At 53.0% G+C, this 17,795-nt stretch overlaps 1 protein-coding gene across 2 annotated transcripts in view; it reads right to left on the bottom strand.

The window, feature by feature from the left end:
- Nucleotides 1–886: 886 nt before the first annotated feature.
- The window catches only part of SHROOM2 (shroom family member 2), a 132,271-nt gene continuing 115,362 nt past the window's right edge, over nt 887–17,795 (bottom strand). Inside the window, exons 6-10 of one of the 2 annotated variants that reach the window (XM_045538431.1) lie at nt 16,563–17,165; nt 11,205–11,723; nt 9,909–10,080; nt 3,932–4,204; nt 887–1,268 (exon numbers count right to left, since the gene is read on the bottom strand). In XM_045538431.1, the coding sequence (XP_045394387.1) occupies nt 1,002–1,268; nt 3,932–4,204; nt 9,909–10,080; nt 11,205–11,723; nt 16,563–17,165 (1,834 nt within the window). In that variant the 3' untranslated portion in view covers nt 887–1,001. The remainder of the gene's footprint in view (nt 1,269–3,931; nt 4,205–9,908; nt 10,081–11,204; nt 11,724–16,562; nt 17,166–17,795) is intronic. The other variant, XM_045538432.1, reaches the window with a different exon arrangement.

Raw genomic sequence — 17,795 nt, forward strand, 5'->3', positions numbered from 1 at the left:
ATGGGACCTCTGAAAAACTGGAGGAAGGGGTCTTACAGTACACGGAATGTGGCCCTCGTGGTAACTGACTGAAGGAGGCAAAAAGAGCAAAGTAGCCAATTATCATTCACGACCACACTCATACGAAAAAATGCTCTGGGTGGGGTGCAGTCACTTAAAAATATTCTGGGTCTTGGGAAACAGATAACAACCATATGATCACCGGACATACTTTTAACCAAGTAATTTGCTTTGCAGGAAAACATCATCCAAACTGTGATGTCGAGTGAGAATTCTGGACTAAAGCCACTTGTTGGCTTTTTGCGTGTGTTTTAAAGCATGCACGTTATTTCTTTAAGTGGCGATTTTAATCCTAGAATGAGGGAACCCAAGACGTAGGTTGTTCATTTCACAGTTGGTTTTTAACCACTAGAAAACTATTCATCCTTCCAAATGTTAATAAGTTATCATCATCACCATCATCATTTTTGCTGGGTCAGAGAACATCATACATGACAGACGACGAATGCTCACACCATTAACAAGCAGGGACAAAACACGGCAGTCCATGCCCCGACGAATCCGAGGAGAAGACACGTGCCAGGGCCTCCCCTCTCATGCACCTAATGACACACTGGTGGCTTCCCAGGCGGCTGGTTCAGCATCTGAAGACGGGCGAGCGGCGGCTTTACCACGGAAAAGGACGGCTCGCGTGCACCACCGGCCCAGCCCGCGCCAGCACGGCGGGAGGGAGCTCCCTGGCCAACAGCGCCTGGCGGCAGGTGTGCTTACGTTTAAAGGAACACAGCTGACAGTGAGCCACTCTGCTCAGTGTTCAAAAGGAAACTAAAAAATTAAATAAATCATCCCAAACAAACACAGAGTTATTGCTTTTCTAATATAGCCCCTTTGCTAAAGGAGGAGTCTCTCTCCAGGATATAAACACAGGTTGGGTTTTCACTGGCATCCTTGGGGACGGGGCTCGGCAGCCCCACGTTTAGCCTCTGCTGGGGACGGACCTCTTATTTGCCTCTTTCCGGCTGAAGGCTGTCAAACAAGCACTTCAGCTGCTCTTCCCCGAGGTGTATTTTGTCTTCCAGCTCCCGCTGCTCGATGATGAGCGCGGACTTCATCTTCACAAAGTGCTCGTAGTCCGCCAGGCTCTCCTCGCCGAGATAGCTGGCCAGGATGTCCAGGACGACGCGCTCCCTGCGGTCCAGGTTCTCCTTGAGTTCCTTGGCGTCCTCGTGCTGCTGGACGAGCACTCTCTGCTTCTCGAGCAGGGATTGCTGTCGAGAGAGAGAAACAAGCCCATGAGCAACGGCACGAAAGCAGGGGCTCTGGCCACCCTCGAAAACGCCGGCGCCTTTGGGGGCTAGCCCCGTGGCTGCCCATCAGATTGTCAGTGGAAACCCTGATGCCACCACAGACCCGAAGGGATCTACACAGAAATCTTCGGGAAGCAGGTGGCACGAGCCTGGTGGCTGTGGCAGGCTCCAGTCCAGCCCTCCCGAAAGCCGCCCCTGGGCCTGTCTGGGTTTCCTTCCATTGTCTGCACCTCAATCTCTTCCCACTTACCTGGACGGCTAACAGAAACAGTGGTGAGCAGAAGCGTCACCAAGGGAGTAAAATGACAGAACTCGGAGATGCTCAAAAGGAGCCTCAGACTCAGGGACCCTACTGGCACCAATGCCCTTTCCATGCCAACACTGTGAGGAAACTGGCAAAGGGGAAACTCTAAAGAAATCCCGGGGCAGGATTTCTCAACCCTCCGGGCAGAAGGCGAAGAAGCCCGCGAGTGTATCTGCAGACCAGGACACGCGAGGCAGGACCGCGGACGGGCAGCAGCCATCGCTTCCCGCGCTCCGCACGAGGGTCCTGCTCTGGGGAACACTGACAACCCCTTCCCCAAACACCGCCCTCACAGTCGTTCTCTCTGCTGGAAGAACACGCACCTCGTTTCCCTACAGACTCCGACTTGAATGAAAACTAGGAGAGGACGAGAGGAATGTAGGCTGGAGGATGGAGGTGTGAGTCCCTGACTCTTATCCGGGCACCGGAACAGCCACTCTGTTGCTGTGCCGCTCTGCAATGCTGCACGACGCTCACCAGTGGCCACAGGTGGGCATCGGAGGATGCTGGGGCCCTTTGCCAAACGCCAGACACACAGAGAGGGTGCAGCAGAGAGAAGCTGTTGCCACTGTCGTGACACAGGGCTGCCAACGGAGCCTGCCCTTGCTGTGCGGCTTCCATGACGTGCTGTGACCACACCATCTTTCAGAGTACCCTGCCCGCTCGTGTGGAACACCCTGCTTCTCAGGCGTGTGTGACACAGAGGCAAGAGGCAAGGCAAAGCAAATCAATTCCAAACAAAGGGGGCACACATTGAAGGTTCTAGAAATGTGGTTCAGGGTGCTGAAGTCAGCCAGGCTCATGGGAACCTAGAAGCCGCTGGCATGGGAGGCGTGGGGAGGAGGCCCCGTGTCTATGTCAGACCATGTGTCCATGTTCTAGTCAAAAAGACAAAGGAAGCCTTCTGCAACCTGCCTCCACATCTTTTAACTCATCAGCATCTGTCTCTGAAAACCTTAGCCTCTTCATGCCCCGGCTGCCTGGCACAGATGCGAGTACAGTGCTCGCTGCACTGGTCACCCAGGCCACTGTGCTGCACCTGGACGTGGCCACCGGGGGTGCCCTTCAGGTCAGGAAGGTGCAGCCGCGTCGACTGCGCACAGCTACGAGGAAGAGCAGCCCACCGTGGACCGCCCCAAGGGTAGAACCTTCTCAGCGGGCCCTGCACTCTGTCACTGGCCCCTGGGGAGGGAGTGTGGGCTCCAGTACCTAGGGGACCACGAGCATGTACCCTAAGAGGGGTATTCCTTTCCTCTCCCCTCAATTCCAAAGAATCCTTTGTCAATTCCACAAAGAGGGAGGGCAAGAGGGATGGAAGGTGAGCCCAGCCAGCAGTTGCCAAGATGACTCCATTTTTTCAATTAAATCTATGCCTGAGAATTTAACTTTCCAATAATGTGTAAATCAGTCCCTCTTTCTTGTTCATGTTATTTTCCTAAATTCTTTCAGATAAATTTGGACAAGATGGCAAAAAGAGCAACATAGAATACAAACATAGCCCAAAGAGAAAGTGGGTGCAAACCGTGGTCACTGTCCTACACCTTCTATAGTGGGCTCAGTGACAGAGTTACTAGGGACTCGGCAAGAGCAGATGGCCGTGCCTCAAAGCCAAGTACAAGGAGGTCCCTCTGTGCAGCCACAGACCACCTTCACCCAGGGCAAGGGGAAGGGCACTTTGCTCCCCTTGAGAGAAGTTAAGATGTTTTATGGATGATAAAGATCATTTCGAAGGCCTGTTATGTGCAAAGGAGGAAACCTGATGTTTTACTGATATTTGACCTATGAGGTAGATATTATTTCCCTTATTTCGTATGTAAAAAAACTGAAAGACCTACTGAGCGATGTCTCAAAAGTCACACACCTTAGAAAGGGGGGAAAGTGGCCCAAGCCCTCTGATTCTTTCGAGAGCGCTTTGCTACATCACAGCAACAGCAGCAGTGGAATACCACCCGTTATCCAGGACTTACGATCTGTCAGGGGGTGGGCAAGCTCTGCCAGGGACTTACACGTGGTTAAAGTTAAAAAAGAACAGAAAAAAGACTATTTTCCAGGAGGGGACCATTATTAGTAATGACCAGCAGGAGTATCTGAAAAGACATCAAGAGGCAGCCACAGCTCTGCCGGAGACCCCGCGAGCACCTTCCCCCCATCAGAAGGAAGCACAGGGAGTGGCATGCACACAGGACGTTTCGATAGCATCTTGCACCGGGCGGCGGACAGGCCGCGAGGACACTGTGGAGCTGACTTCTGCAACACCCCAGGACAGCCTTCCCGCGGCCCCCCACCCCGCCGTGTCCAGGTCAGGCGTGTTTGCATATACCCGATCACCAGGAGAAGCGCTGTCGTCCAAATTATTGAGGGCATTTTCCACCCGGGCCAGGCGGCCTGACAGCGACAGCAGCAGGTTCACCACTTTGTCCAGGTCCCCGATGAACATCCGGAACTTGTCAAACTCGCTGGGCTTGCAGACACCCTTCACGATGGCCTCCACCTCGGCCCCCAGCGCGGTGTTGGCCTGAACATCCTCCAGCAGGCTCTCCCGGGCCTCCCGGAGCACTTGCAGCTTGCGGCTGATGCTCTCGATGAGCTCCTGCTGTTGGGCACAGGACAGCACGGAAACACGGTCAGGTGGTCAGGTCTGCCCCGCCCCTCAGCGCTCGCGCTCTGGGTGGGATTCAGCCCACCGGGGGGAAAGCTTGCTTCTGCATCGGCAAATAATAGAGGATTTATGGGACTAGGGGAAGGAGAATGACTTCTGCTTAAATTATTGGCATTTAAAAATGAAACAAAAGAAACCTATTCTCGTTTTGCTGATGTCCTACTAGACGACACCAGAGTTGGGGCTGCTGATGCCACGTCAACCCCTACCTCTGGAAGGACTCCCAGGACTATGTGATGCTCTGGACTCCATCCTTTGGAAGTTTCCGGTTTAAAGACTTACACAGAGAGAAATGACTGAGTCTTATGTCCCATACTGAGTCCCACAATTACAAAGTGACCTCTGCATATAAATAGCAATTAAAAATTAAAATACATAGAAGGATTCCAATGAACTTAAAAGACAGTCTTTTACTATACATACCGACTTCAACTTGACCAAAATGCAAATAAATGACTATTTTTTTTTACTATGGCAAAATACACATGAGAGTCACCATCTTAACTGTTTTCAGCATACATTTCTGTGACATGAAGGGCATTCACACTGCTGTGCCACCATCACCACCACTCGTCTCCAGAACTGTCATCCTCCTAGACTGAAACTGTGTAACTATTAAACACTAACTCTCCACGCACCCTCCCACCAGCCCTTTAAAAGATTAATTATTATTATTATTTTTTTTGGTACAGAGTCTTGCTCTGTCACCCCAGCTAGAGTGCAGTGGCATCATCATAGCTCACTACAACCTCAAGCTCCTGGGCTCACGCAATCTTCCTGCCTCAGCCTCTCGAGTAGCTGTGACTACAGGCGCTCGCCACCACCACATCCAGCTAATTTTTAAATTTTTTTTAGAGATGGGGTCTCACTATGTTGCCCAGGCTGGCCTTTAATTCCTGGCCCCAAGTGATCCTCCCACCTTGGCCTCCCGCAGTGTTGGAATTACAGGCGTGAGCCACTGAGCCCAGCCTAAAAGATTAAATTTTAAAGAGCAAACATAAAAATGAAAAGTATGAACCCTTTAAGTCAGCCACCATCCTGAAGAGAAGTGGCACCATATGGTCTGATTTGAAAGTTGATCCTCCCTCCTCCTCCTCCATCACCACATATTTGAGAAAGATTACAAGGGTGCTTCCAAAGGAGCACAGCAAGTAAGTTGTGCCCTGGAAAATCCCCCTGCTTGTGGCCATGGCTGTCTTTCTGCCACTGAAGCCACCCACGGCACGCATGCGTCCCGGGTGCTGGCCCGCACGGGGTGAGGCATGAAGCAGCAACAGCTCGGAGGAGAGTGACATGCTGCCTTCTGAGAACTCCCACTGCCACCGCCCTGCGTGAGACACGCTCCGCTAAATCAGGCTTACATCCACCACCACGGCTCCCCTGGGTCCCCTGGCAGCATAAGGTGAGAGCACTGAAAGCCGCGGGAGTGCGCAGGTGCACGACCAAAACGAAGAACAGACAGTTCACGTGCACAGGAAAGTTCAAGTGGGATTTTAACACTCACTTTGTCATAACGAGCAACACTACTTTACGCAAAGAGCATACTTGGAAATCATCAGTGCCGTTACCCCTCCGCTGGGGCCGTTTTCAGACTGACCCCATGGGGAGCCCGCTGAGCTCAGCACAGCGGAGGCACACACCCGACAGGCAGGACGTGAGCGTCTCTCTGCAGCTCGCCAGGACACGGTGTCCCAGAGCGAAACTGGCGGCAGCAGCCACAGCTCTGGGACTGGACGAGGAAGAGGGAGACGACAGTGTGGAAAGTGCTCAGCCCGGTGTGTGAGTCCAGTAAGTGCCCGTGAGCACCAGTCAGCACCGACAGTGGGGGGTGGGATGAGAAGCGGCTGCCCTGACGCCGTAAACCGCAGTCCGGTAAGAGTGACTATCTCGCTGCGTGTTAGGGCGAGTCAACCCACAGCCGCAGAAACACCTGAGCCGCTGGCGCGGGGAACCACGCTTCCTGTTACAGGCCTCCGTGTCACACCGATGCTCCTACGGGGAACCTCCACCCAGCATTCGTGTCTGCAACACAAGCCCACAGCCGGGAAGTGTGCACCCCCAGCAGGGTGCCTGCTCCCGGTGCCAGCTGCTTTCGGGTTGATCAGCACTCCCAGCCCCGCGCGCATTCACACGGTGAGAGTTTTACAGGACACCCTTCCCACCGCCGGCTAATCGGCACGGCTCTTCTCTTAAGACGGACCACGTGGAATTTATAAACTGCTCTGCTCTTTCAGCTCAGGATGTCAAGACATACTCTTTTCTTAGGATTTAAAAAAATGTATGTGTCTAGATTTTGTATATGTTTTCTCTCAGTGTGTGTCTGTGTACCTACCTGTGATATTATGATGTGTACATACTGGTTCTCATCCAGGGTTCCTGGCTTGTAACTCCCACACCCTTGTTATAATGTTGGGTGCTTCAGGCCTCAGAAAACAGTCTCTGTCTCTCTCTCTCCTTCTCCTGCCCCTCCTTTCCCCGGCCCTTCTGAATTTGAGTCAAAAGACCCCGAGTTTGGAGAGGGTCCTGCCCTGTGCCTGGGAGGAAGGATGCTGCACACAGGCCAGGGAAAACCCGAAAAGACAGGCCTCGCTGGGTTTCCCACTCAGTCTGTCAGTGCTGGATCACAGCCCTTCTGTCCAGTCCCATTTCCATATGGCTGTCAATCACGCCTATCCGATAAAGTCTCCATAAAGGGCCCGAGGGTTCAGAGAGCTTCCAGAGAGCTGAAACCTTGGAGGTTTTTGGAGGTGGTGTACTTGGGGAGAGCATGGAAGCTCTGTGTCCCTTTCCCTGTTTTTGTTAAAGGGCCATTATACAAAGTGCACACTTTGGCTTTCAAAGATTGTGAGAGGAGCCCTGGCCCCGGGCAGCACACACATCAGTGGGTACCGGCACCACCCAGGGTGCTGAAGGCGTCACCACTGCGGGCTGCTCTGTCCACTGCCCAGCAAGCCCACCTGCTATCTGCGGCAGCATGTGCGATTCCGGGAGGCTCAGGCAGGAGCTGGCTGCAGCGCAGGCCGGGTGCACCGCCACCTCTCGCCTCTCCATTGGGCTGGGCTGAGGCTCGGGGTAGCGGGGATCGAACCCTGGGCCGTTCCCTTCCTCCACCTGGTACCTTCCGAGGCGCCCACCTCTGTTCCATTCTGTGGGGGAAACAAAATCTTTCCGCCCTTTGCACCCACTTCTTGGTTCCAGGGAAAAGGCTGGATTGGAAAAGATCGCAAACTTGGTTTCTCCTGAAGAATCCTCACAACTCAATCTGGGCCTCGTCTGCCTGAGCTGCCGCAGGCATAAAAACATATTTAGCCCTCCTAGACTGGCTGCTGGGAGGAAGGGAGAAAAGCGTGCAGTGGTGGCCGGTCTGTCAAATAAATCAAGCAGAAAAGTAGGACCCACTGAGTCCCAGGCCCCACAGAGAACTGTGATTGACAGGATTTGCAGCTAGGGTGCAACTGCCCAACCCATCTCCCTGGCCGAGGAGGTTCAGTCTGCCTCACACTCACAGTGACCCATTCAGTCCCAAAGCCGTCACTGCTGGGAAGGCAGCATCCCGGGGTCTCGAGCCCCCAAAGCAGAGGGACAGAGGGCCAGGCGAACGAAGGCAGCAGGATCAAGGTACGCTGCTTCTAAAATTCACGAACGCAAGAAAAACAAAGGCACCCTTGGGACGAATGTAGTCCTCTATAGCTAGGGTGTGGCCTAAATTAAAATGGTCCAAATAGTACAATTTTTCTGGTTTTATGAGAAAAAACTGAAAATGTTTTGGATTCTGGGTTTTTTTTTTCAAAAAGGAACACGAAACCAGAATAAAGCAAATGGTACCCTGAGCCAGCCAGAGCGTCTCTAAAAGCCCCAAGACCCAAACCTTTACTTTTCATTTCCCTTTTTAATCCCTTGAACCAAAAAGTTGTTTGCCAAATTGAAAATAATTCTCCTTTATGTATGTCATAATATTTCCTACAGAATGTGTCTATCATAATTGAAATCAATCAGTGGTATATTTTAAATTGCTAATAATACAAGGAGACTCTCAACATAATTGTTTGCAAAGGTCATGTCAAAAAAAAAAAAGAAAACTCAAGCCGGGTGTGGTGGCTCACGCCTATAATCCTGGCACTTTGAGAGGCCAAGGTGGGAGGATCACTTGAGGCCAGGAGTTTGAGGTTGCAGTGAGCTATGATGACATCACTATACTCCAGCCTGGGCAACAGAGCAAGACCCTGTCTCAAAAAAAATATCATTTTTTATGAAAACTCTTTTCAAAATGCTATGTCCATAGCAAACACTCACCGAATGCTGGATCCCTCCTTTTCTTTCCCCAGTGCTGACTATTTAAGGCAAACTCAAGGCTCTGGGATAAACAACACATGCAATCCTCTGACCCTGACTTTCTTTGGCAATACCTTCATCCCTTTATGCTACATCCCTTTATGCTACGTCCTTTTTGTATAAGGCTGGCAATTGCCCAGATGTCACAGGTCTGGCTTGCCGATGCGCCATGAAGATTTAAAGCTAACAGAGGAGTAATGACATCAGCACTGATAGGAATAGCCCTACTGTGACCACCATGGCCACCCATAACCTGTGCCTGAGTCCTGCTCTAACCTCATCTCAACTCCCTCGCTGTCCACACAGCTCCAGCCACTGGCCTCTGCTGCTTCTCATACATGCCAGCAGCGTCCCAGCCCAGGTCTTCTGCACTTGCCGGCCTCCCCGCCGGCACACCGTTCACAGGCCTGCCCCTCACAGCACTCCAGATCTCTGCTTAGTCACCACCTCCCCAGAGCCCCTCCTCTATCACATGCCTTTGTCTCTCTCTATCCGTTCACGCTGTTTTAATGTTCTTATTGCCCAACCATATTACATCAAGGGTTGGTCAATGTTTTCTATCAGGGGCCAGAGAGTAAATATCTTAAGACTCTGCAGACCATACAGTCACTGCAGTTGAGCAACTCCTCAACTCTGCTGCTGTAGTGCAAAAGCCACCACAGACCATATGTAAATGAATGGATGTAGCTGTGTTTCAATAAAACTTTATTTACAAAAGCAAGGAGTGGGCCAGAGCCCACAGGCTGCAGTTTCCTGACCCTGCGTTGTATATTTGCTTTTGCGGCTGCAGTCCACCACTCCTGTAAGGGAGGCTCCCTCAGAAAAGGGCTCTATTCTGTTGTCCACTGCTAGATCCTCCAGGGCCTGGGGCAAGTTTATGGGAGCTGAATGAATAATGCCTTTCGTTTGACAAGGAACTTTTAGATCCGCTGCTGGGTTTATGATCATCTGGTTATAAAGATTTGAACTTGCCATTCAAAGAGGACAGGTGACTTGTTGACAGTCACACAATTAAGTCCCCTAAATTTTAGTTGGGGTAGAGGGGACATATCAGTTCAACTTAAAGAGAATGGTTGGTGCCCGTTTAAACTAATCTGGCATCGGATCTTAGTAGTAGAAAAAGACAGCAAAGAGACCCTGTGGACAGGCCCAAGATTGGAACATAAAATCAACCAGCAACAGCACAGTAATATTGCCGTAAACTTCACTGTCCTGCGTGAAAGCCAAACACCAATGCCCTCAGACTCGGGGTGCAGGGTCAGTGCTGGGACAGACTGTGTGGTCCCAGCACCACGCGCCCGCCTACCTTCTTCACAGATAGGTCGTGGTCCACATCGCTCCCCGAGTCCTCCTCCGGCTCCTGCTGCTCCTGCAGGTCCTTCATCTTGATGAGCAGCTCCGCCTTGGGCGCCGAGGTGCTGTAGTAGGTAGAATTGGTGGCCAGGGACACAGCCGCAGGCGCACGCGGCTCCTCTTTCCTGTGTGAAGATGGTGGCACTTCAGTTAGCTGCGACCATACGCACAGACCAAGCCCCAGTCCCACTCCCTGGGTGGTGACAAGTCAATGTGGGCGCTAGTGGAAGGCCACCAGCCAGGGACACGAGACAGCCAGAGGGACACAAACGAGTAGGTGATGAATTTAAAACTTTAAAAACCACCTCACCAAATAGATATTCATTAAGCCTGTGGAATGTAGTTTTTAAAAAGGGCAAAAAACTTGAGTGAGCAGGAATGTCTAAAAATTCCCACCGGGAGCCTGGGGTGGACGGGGACACAGAGGGGTGACGGTATCTACAAATGCCGTCCCCTCGCACCTTTCCACCAGCAGCCACGTGGGCTCCTCTCACCAGAGTCCCATCTCCCGTTTCTCCTTCCCTGTCGCATGTCACAGCCTCCACCGTATGCCCTCGAGCGACAGTTGTGCGACAGAGCATGCCTTTGGGGTCAAATGACTGAAGGACGGGGCTGAACGTGTTATTCACAAAAATAAGTAACGCCAATTTTTTTGTTCAGATATAAACAAACTATACATAAATTTTTAGGAAACCAATTTGTGAAGAAACACATGCTCAATCCAGGCCTTCGCTCCTGTTAGGACACGGCTGTCACGTCAGCACTGTGGACACATCCACGGGGGGCTGGAGGACTCTGTGGGGAGGCCACTCCATGCACTGTGTTCGGCAGCGTCCCTGGGCCCCACCCACCAGGTGCCAGGAGCACCTTCCCCCAGGGTGACATTGCCAACTGTCCCCTGGGACAGACAATGCCCCCCGCTGAGAACCAAGGAGACCTGTGGGCATCGTGATAAACAGCGCAGCCTACCACAAAAGCCTGGTGGGCTGCAGCGTGTATTTTCACGCCTTTGCTGGTCCCCAAAGTCATCATCCCCAGGGATGGGGCCATCAACCCTTAGCTTCTCTTTTAGGAGGCTCAAAAAAAAAAAAAAAAAAAAAAGCCAATAAATGCTAAGTACCGGGGAGCCCATATGAAAATCTGTCTCCCCTAAACGCAATTATGAAAACAGACAGACACGCCTCCTCCCTTTATAAGCCTGTGAGAGGCTGGGCGGCGTCGCGCAGTTGGGAAGGCAGCCTCTACTTACCGCTCCTCTGTGGTTCTTGGGGACGGAATTTTGGGGAGCAGCTTCCTCCGCTGCTGAGCTTCTTCCAGGAGGTGCTCGTCTTTGGGGAAGATTCCTTCCATCAGGTCCATGGCGGTTTTTATTTTCACGCTGGGGTCCAGGATATCGGCCAGGGACTTATCCTTCCCCACGATCTCCCTGGCCAGCTCCTCCGACTTCAGGTCCTCCACGGTCTTCTCTTTGGCCTTAACATAGCTGAGCCCAGGCGGGGAGGCACAGCCGTCTTTCTCGGGGGGCGCCCGGGCGCCGGGGGGCTCAGGCTCGGCACCCTGCCGTGTGTACACGCAGAAGCGGGAGTAGAACTGCTCAGATGTGCTCAGCGTCTTGATCTGGTCTTTCTCCAGCCCGCTGGGCAGGGCGGGCAGCTCGGCAGGGCGCGCCAGGCTCTGGCGGCTCTCCCTCTCGGGCTGGCTCTCCGAATGCACGATCTTGATGGGCACCATCTTCACCGTGGTGTTGTTGTCCATCACCCGCTCGATTCTGGAGGAAGGAGAGGAGCCGTCTGCTGCGATCACAAAGTGCCCCCAGGCAGACTCCCACCCAGGTCTCACACTGGCAGGACCCCGCCCTCCCCGTGTGGATGGGGAACCCGACCCAAGCAGAAGGACCTCCACAGTCACACGGCCCGGACGAGGTAGAGGAGGTTGAGAGCTTCCCTCCGACCCCTAACTGGGCCTCCGCCCTCCGCATCTGACTCCTTCCATTCTCAAACCGTCAACCACACGCCTACAGCGCCTGATGGAGGGACATGAGAATTGTTTACCATCTGCGGTTATTCCAATGATAATGCAAATTTGAGCAAGCCCAACTCGGTTAAATTTTCTTTTGCAGGGGAAACCTGCAGCGTATGGGCACTGCTCACAGCATGGCTGTTAGTGCTTAGCTCGGTGCAGGCCTGCGAGTCCCCATGTGTTCTCAGGGCCAGAGCAGAACTCCCCTCCGGGCCAGCTGTGCTGGACTCAGTGCCACCTCCCCGCAGCCCACCCCCACCTGGCGCCGCCCTCCCGCAGACTGTCACAGCAGTGAGACCAGGATCCAGTGGCAGACAGGGGCTCGCAGCTTCTGGGTTACCCTAAGTGACTCCCAAAGCACACACGTTTCCTTCTTTACGTACAGTTTCTGGGTGAAAGGAGGCGGGAGGCACCTACAGCACCCCGAGGAGGAGAGAGGGGAAGAGGCGGCCGGCAAGGCCACAGTGCTGCCGTGTCTGGGACACCCCAGCCGGCCACTCTGCTGCACCATGCCAGACCACCAAGGAATTCTGGAGAAAGGGAGCCACCTGCTGGCGCCCAGGAGGGAAGGAAAAAAGAAAACAAGCCAGACTCCCTGGATCCAAACTCGGGGTGTGTTTCTAACACAATAAACCGCAAATCACTTCTTCAATGTTACACAAATGGACCCAATTTTCTGGAACACGAGGGAAGCCTCAATGCTCTAAATTAAATGCTGTTGTTTTCCCCTTTTACTGGTGACTAGGAACAGACGGTTCCTTCCGTATTCATAAAGGTGTGGTGCACAGCCCAACATGAAATGGTCTTCTATTTTCCTCCCTCCCTCCAATAGACACCAATAAGAGCTGATGTGTTTTATCCAGGCGCTCAAAGACAGTTCTCACAACTGCTTCTTCATGAGGAAATTTTAAAGAGCCTAATTGTGGAAACTGCCAGTAAGATATGTTAAACTTGAGACGGAAAAGCCTGCTGCCTTATCCAAGGTACAGCATGCAAAAACACGCAGATTCACTTTGTTCCACACTTAGAAAGCCCGATCCCCTGCGACTGACTTCTAAGTCAGCCCGTCCTTGTATCTCCCCCATCTGCGGAGAAACTTGGTTTCCAGTGAAGGAAAGCACAACAGCAGAAATTCAACAACAAAAACAACTCTTCTACAGGTTCGCGTACACTTCCTAACAAAGCACTGATTGCTGGGCACACCTAAACAGAAACAGTGTCTCTTCTGGAAAACTCTCAAGACTTTCACATGAAAAAAAGTTTGACCAACTCTGACCCCAAAATAAGGGCAGAACACGGTGGATTAGACCTCACAGCAACCAGCCCTCATCCATTCCTGACTAAAAGGCAGGACCAGGAGAGACAGAGAGGAGGGTGTGGGGTGTGCCAAGCCCTGGGGTCCTGCCAGGTGACGGCCCACTGCCTGCAAGGCCAGACCCCAGCGTCATGCAGGCTGAGGCTCTGCCCACACCGACGGCAGCAGGAGCCCTTCAGCCCTGCATGTCATTCATTCTGGGCTGACAAACCACCTGACCCGCTCGAAGAGTTGCAGACACGGACGCTACTCAGCTGTAGGGACACTGTCAGGGGCCCTGGAAGCAGCCCGGCTGGCTCTCGCTGACACACTCCCAACGCAGAAATAGGCTTCCCGGAGAACTCTCCTGAGAACACTGCTGGGGGCAATCAAGTCACTTCCTGCCACTGACGGGGATGGCAGATGCTGCTGGCCACTCTCATCATCTTACAGTGTAAAAATCAAACAAGACCAAAAACCTCAAAGAATTTTAAAAGGCATGAGAGTAAGCTTCTTAGTTACAGGACAGGCATGGAGAATGTGTATTTGGCACGAGTGGCTACTCTGTGCTGTTCCTGAGAGGGCGGGACGTTCTACTTCCTCTTGCTCTGCGTGCCTACTGCAGAGCTCGACACCTGGTGCCTGGGCAGAGGCTGCCGGCGCGTGCACACGCGTGATGGAGACAGGGCGGGTGGCCCACGCTCAGAGAGTCCAAGGAAGTCACCAGCAGCCAGGACGAGGAGCGCGGCTCTGAGCTGCGGCAGTTTAGGAGCTCCTTCACAGCAATGTCATTTGCTCACCATTAGGTCCTTTGTCCTCGGCACAGAGCAGGGCCAGGACCCTTGCTGAGCACCGGCCTCTTATGAGTCTCACAGGTGACTCCACGTTTGCACACCAGAACCGACCAACACACCCGACCAACCGACCAACACACCTAAACAGTTAGGTGCATTAGGAGGGACTTCCATGGTAGCAACTTCCGTAGGGGGCACAACCACCATCTGCCAGACCGTATCCCTAGAGCCGGGCAGAGAGAACACAGACGGGACTGCTCCGAAGCCCTTGAACAGAATGTGGCCCTGCACGAGCACGTGTGCAGAAATGGACACTGCTTCAATGACAACAGGAGAGCCTTCGGTGTTCAATAAAACTACCTCTGTGGTCCCGAATGACAAACGACATGCTGGACGGGAACACTCAGTTACGCAGATGCCCAAAGATCCCCCCTTAGCATCTTCAGTGAGCACTGCCACTGCTTGTGGGAATCCCTCCCAACTAATGCAAGAGAGCGAGAAAACTAACACTCACTGGGAACGAGAAACAACGAGCACTACTCCCCACCTGCTAAGGCCCACACGGAAGGCCGTGTTCCCGCACAGGGCCCGCCTGCGCAGCAGCTCCCGCCACCACACCCAGGCGGCCCGACCTGCTTGCGCAAACACCACGCATTCTACCCACCACACAGACCACCTGATTGCTCTTCCTTCTGCTATGTTCTAAATGTTTGTGTGCCCTCAGGAACAGTATGTTGAAATCTCACCACCAAGGTGACGGTATAAGGACGCGAGGCCTGTGGGAGGTGATGAGGTCATGAGGGTGGAGCCTCATGGATGGGATCAGTGTCCTTATAAAAGGGACCCCAGAGAGCTCCCTCGCCCCTTCCACCATGTGAGGACACAGCGAGAAGGCGCCATCTATGAACCAGGAAGTGAGTCCCCACCAGACACAGCCTCTGCCACGCCGGGATCTTGGACTTCCAGCCTCCAGGACTGTGGGAAATAAATGTCTGTTGTTTATGAGTTGCCCAGTCTGTGGGATTTTATTACGACAGCCCAGACAGACTAAGACACCTTCCTTTCGGAACCTAATGATGTTACCCATCAAAAGTCTATTTAAGTGATGTTTAAGTACATTTTAAATGATACAACACACAGTGTTGGCCCACAGATAAATCTGTGCTTGAGATGCTACAGCTGAAGGTACAGTATTAGTAACAGTAATGCCCTTTTCTCTGCTGAGTTATTTGGAAGCTTTAAAAAAACAGTTGGAGACTCTAGAGCAGGGAGGTCCAACAGAGCTTTCTGCGGTGATGGAAATGCCTGTTACCTGTGCCAGTATGGCAGCCATCAGCTAGACTTGGTGCAACTGGGAACTGAATTTCTTTGATTCGATTTTCATTAACTTACATTTACACAAGTGACTGGTGGCTGCTACACTGGGCAGTGCCTCTCCAGAGCAGGTTTCTCAGCCTTGGCACTACTGATGTGGGGGTCCAATTAACCCCCCGCAGTGGGGCTGTCCTGTGCACTGTAGGATACCTCACAGCATCCCTGGGCTCCACCCACCAGATGCCAGGAGCACCCCTCCCGACTCAGGACAACAAAAACTGTCTCCAGACATTGCCAACGTCCCGCCCAGGTTGAGAACCACCACTCTAGAGAATGAGATCCAAGTTCTCCCCTTCTTCTATTTCTCAGTTCTTCAAAGACACTCAAGTAGGTGGGGTTTTGTGTGAAGAAAGCTAAACAGTTAGTGCTCTTCATGGTCGGTCCCCGCCTGATGACATCCATCAATGGATGGAACAATTCTATGCCTAACATTCTGACAACGGCACCATGAAGTGGGACTGAGTTTTCTTCTGCATTAATAAAAGGTATACAGCAGCTTAGCTTTTGTTTTTTTGGTAAAGATGGGGTCTTGCTATGTTGCCCAGGCTGGTCTCGAACTCCTGGCCTTTAGTGTTCCTCCTGCCTCAGCCTCCCAAAGTGCTGGGATTACAGGTGTGAGCCACCGCACCAGGCCTGGCTTAGCATTTTAACATTAAAAAAAAAAAAAAAAATCAGGGAAAAAGGGAGCATGAAAATACCAGACATCATGAAAAACACCAATTTAAGCATGCAGCCCTGAGTCTGCTAGGGTGCTCATGCTTAGCTTAAGCCCGAATCTGATCACAAATATTAAATGTGCAAAACAACAACAAACCGCCCCCCTGGTCTGCATATCGGGGAGGCAGGTGGAAACGTGGTACCTGGGGAAGGGGAGGGGCCGTGCACCACCCACCTCACACGCACCACGCTCCCTGCAGGAGAGGGCAGCCCCTAACAGCTACAAACCCAACCCTCGCTGGGGCTGCCTTGTCCTCTACACGGTCACCCTCTAGGACCATTTCGAACCTAGTGGCCTGAGCTGAAGCAGGGCCCCCGCGCAACCCCGAAAGACCCGCTGGAATCCCGCGTCCCTGGCAGCACCCTGGCAAAGGGGAGGAGGCCGGCGCCCACCACCACGGGACCATACCTTGTTGACTCCTCATCCTGCATGAGCAGGGGGGGCTTGTCCGTCAGCTTCTGGGGGGCGAACTGAGGCGAGGGGGAGCGCGAGGTCTCCATGGCCGTGCGCAGGGGCAGGGCCTGGCCCGCGGGGGGCGGCGGGGCTTGTGGCTCCGGACGGGTGGCACCCTGGCTCACATGCTGGCAGGCGGCGGCCTCCGGGGCGTCCTGGGGCTGGGCGCTGCGGGCCACGGAGGGGCCGTGGGGGAGGGACAGGCGGGCCACGCACGTGTCCTCTGGGGGCACAGAGAGGGCCCTGCCCGGGGCCACCAGGTGCGTGGGGGCAGGTGGGCCCTCGAGGCCGCGGCACTTCCTGGGCGCACGCAGGGCTGTGCTCAGTGGCCGCGAGTCCTGTCCCCGAGCGTGCTGCCCCGAGTCTGCTGGGCCGCTCTCCTCCGGGTATCTGTAGTCGCGAGGTAGCGTCCCCGCTCGGCCTCGGCCCTCCCCGGGCGGTGCTGGGGCTTTCCACGTGTGAGATGATTCAGAGGACGTAGGTGGCTTCTGCGGGTTCTGAATGGGTGGGCGCCGCCCTGTGCCCGCACTGCCCTCCTGGCACGGGGCACCTGCTTGTCTAGAGGAAGGACAAACGAAGGTTAGCCAGCGAGCCCAGGTTACACCTTCCCCCACTAGCGACTGGACCCAAATCGTGTCCATCCCCTGAAACCAAAGGAGGTAAATCCATATACATTTCCCCATGGCAATTCCTAAAGCCAGGTGGCCAGTCCTGACACACGTTAGACAACATGGAGCTACTAACTGGCGTGTCACATAACAGAACACTGGGCATTCACACCACACACACACACACACAAACTATATTTTTTTGCAAAAAAATTGAACAAAAATTTTAGAAAACAATATGAAAGTCAAAATTCTCACATATGGTTCTACTCAGAAATAGTTACTTCAAGTTACAGTATTTTATGTGGCTTATGGGAAATTGCCATACATTAATACAAAGGGGTAAACCTTTCTAAGATGGGCTGCAAATCAATTTTTTAATAAAACCTTGAAAACAAGTAGTGTATTATGAAAAATAAGAAAAACAAGGGCTCTTTCTTTTGGAAGTGGCCATGATTCACGGATCTTTCCACTACTGTACCACATACACATGTGTTTAGATGCACATACATGCACAAGCATGCCTGCAACACACACAGGCAGGCTCCACATGCGTGTTTATCCATGCTGTAGCTACAGC

The sequence above is a fragment of the Lemur catta genome, chromosome X (genome assembly GCF_020740605.2).
Source record: "Lemur catta isolate mLemCat1 chromosome X, mLemCat1.pri, whole genome shotgun sequence".
In the NCBI taxonomy this organism is placed as follows: domain Eukaryota; kingdom Metazoa; phylum Chordata; class Mammalia; order Primates; family Lemuridae; genus Lemur; species Lemur catta.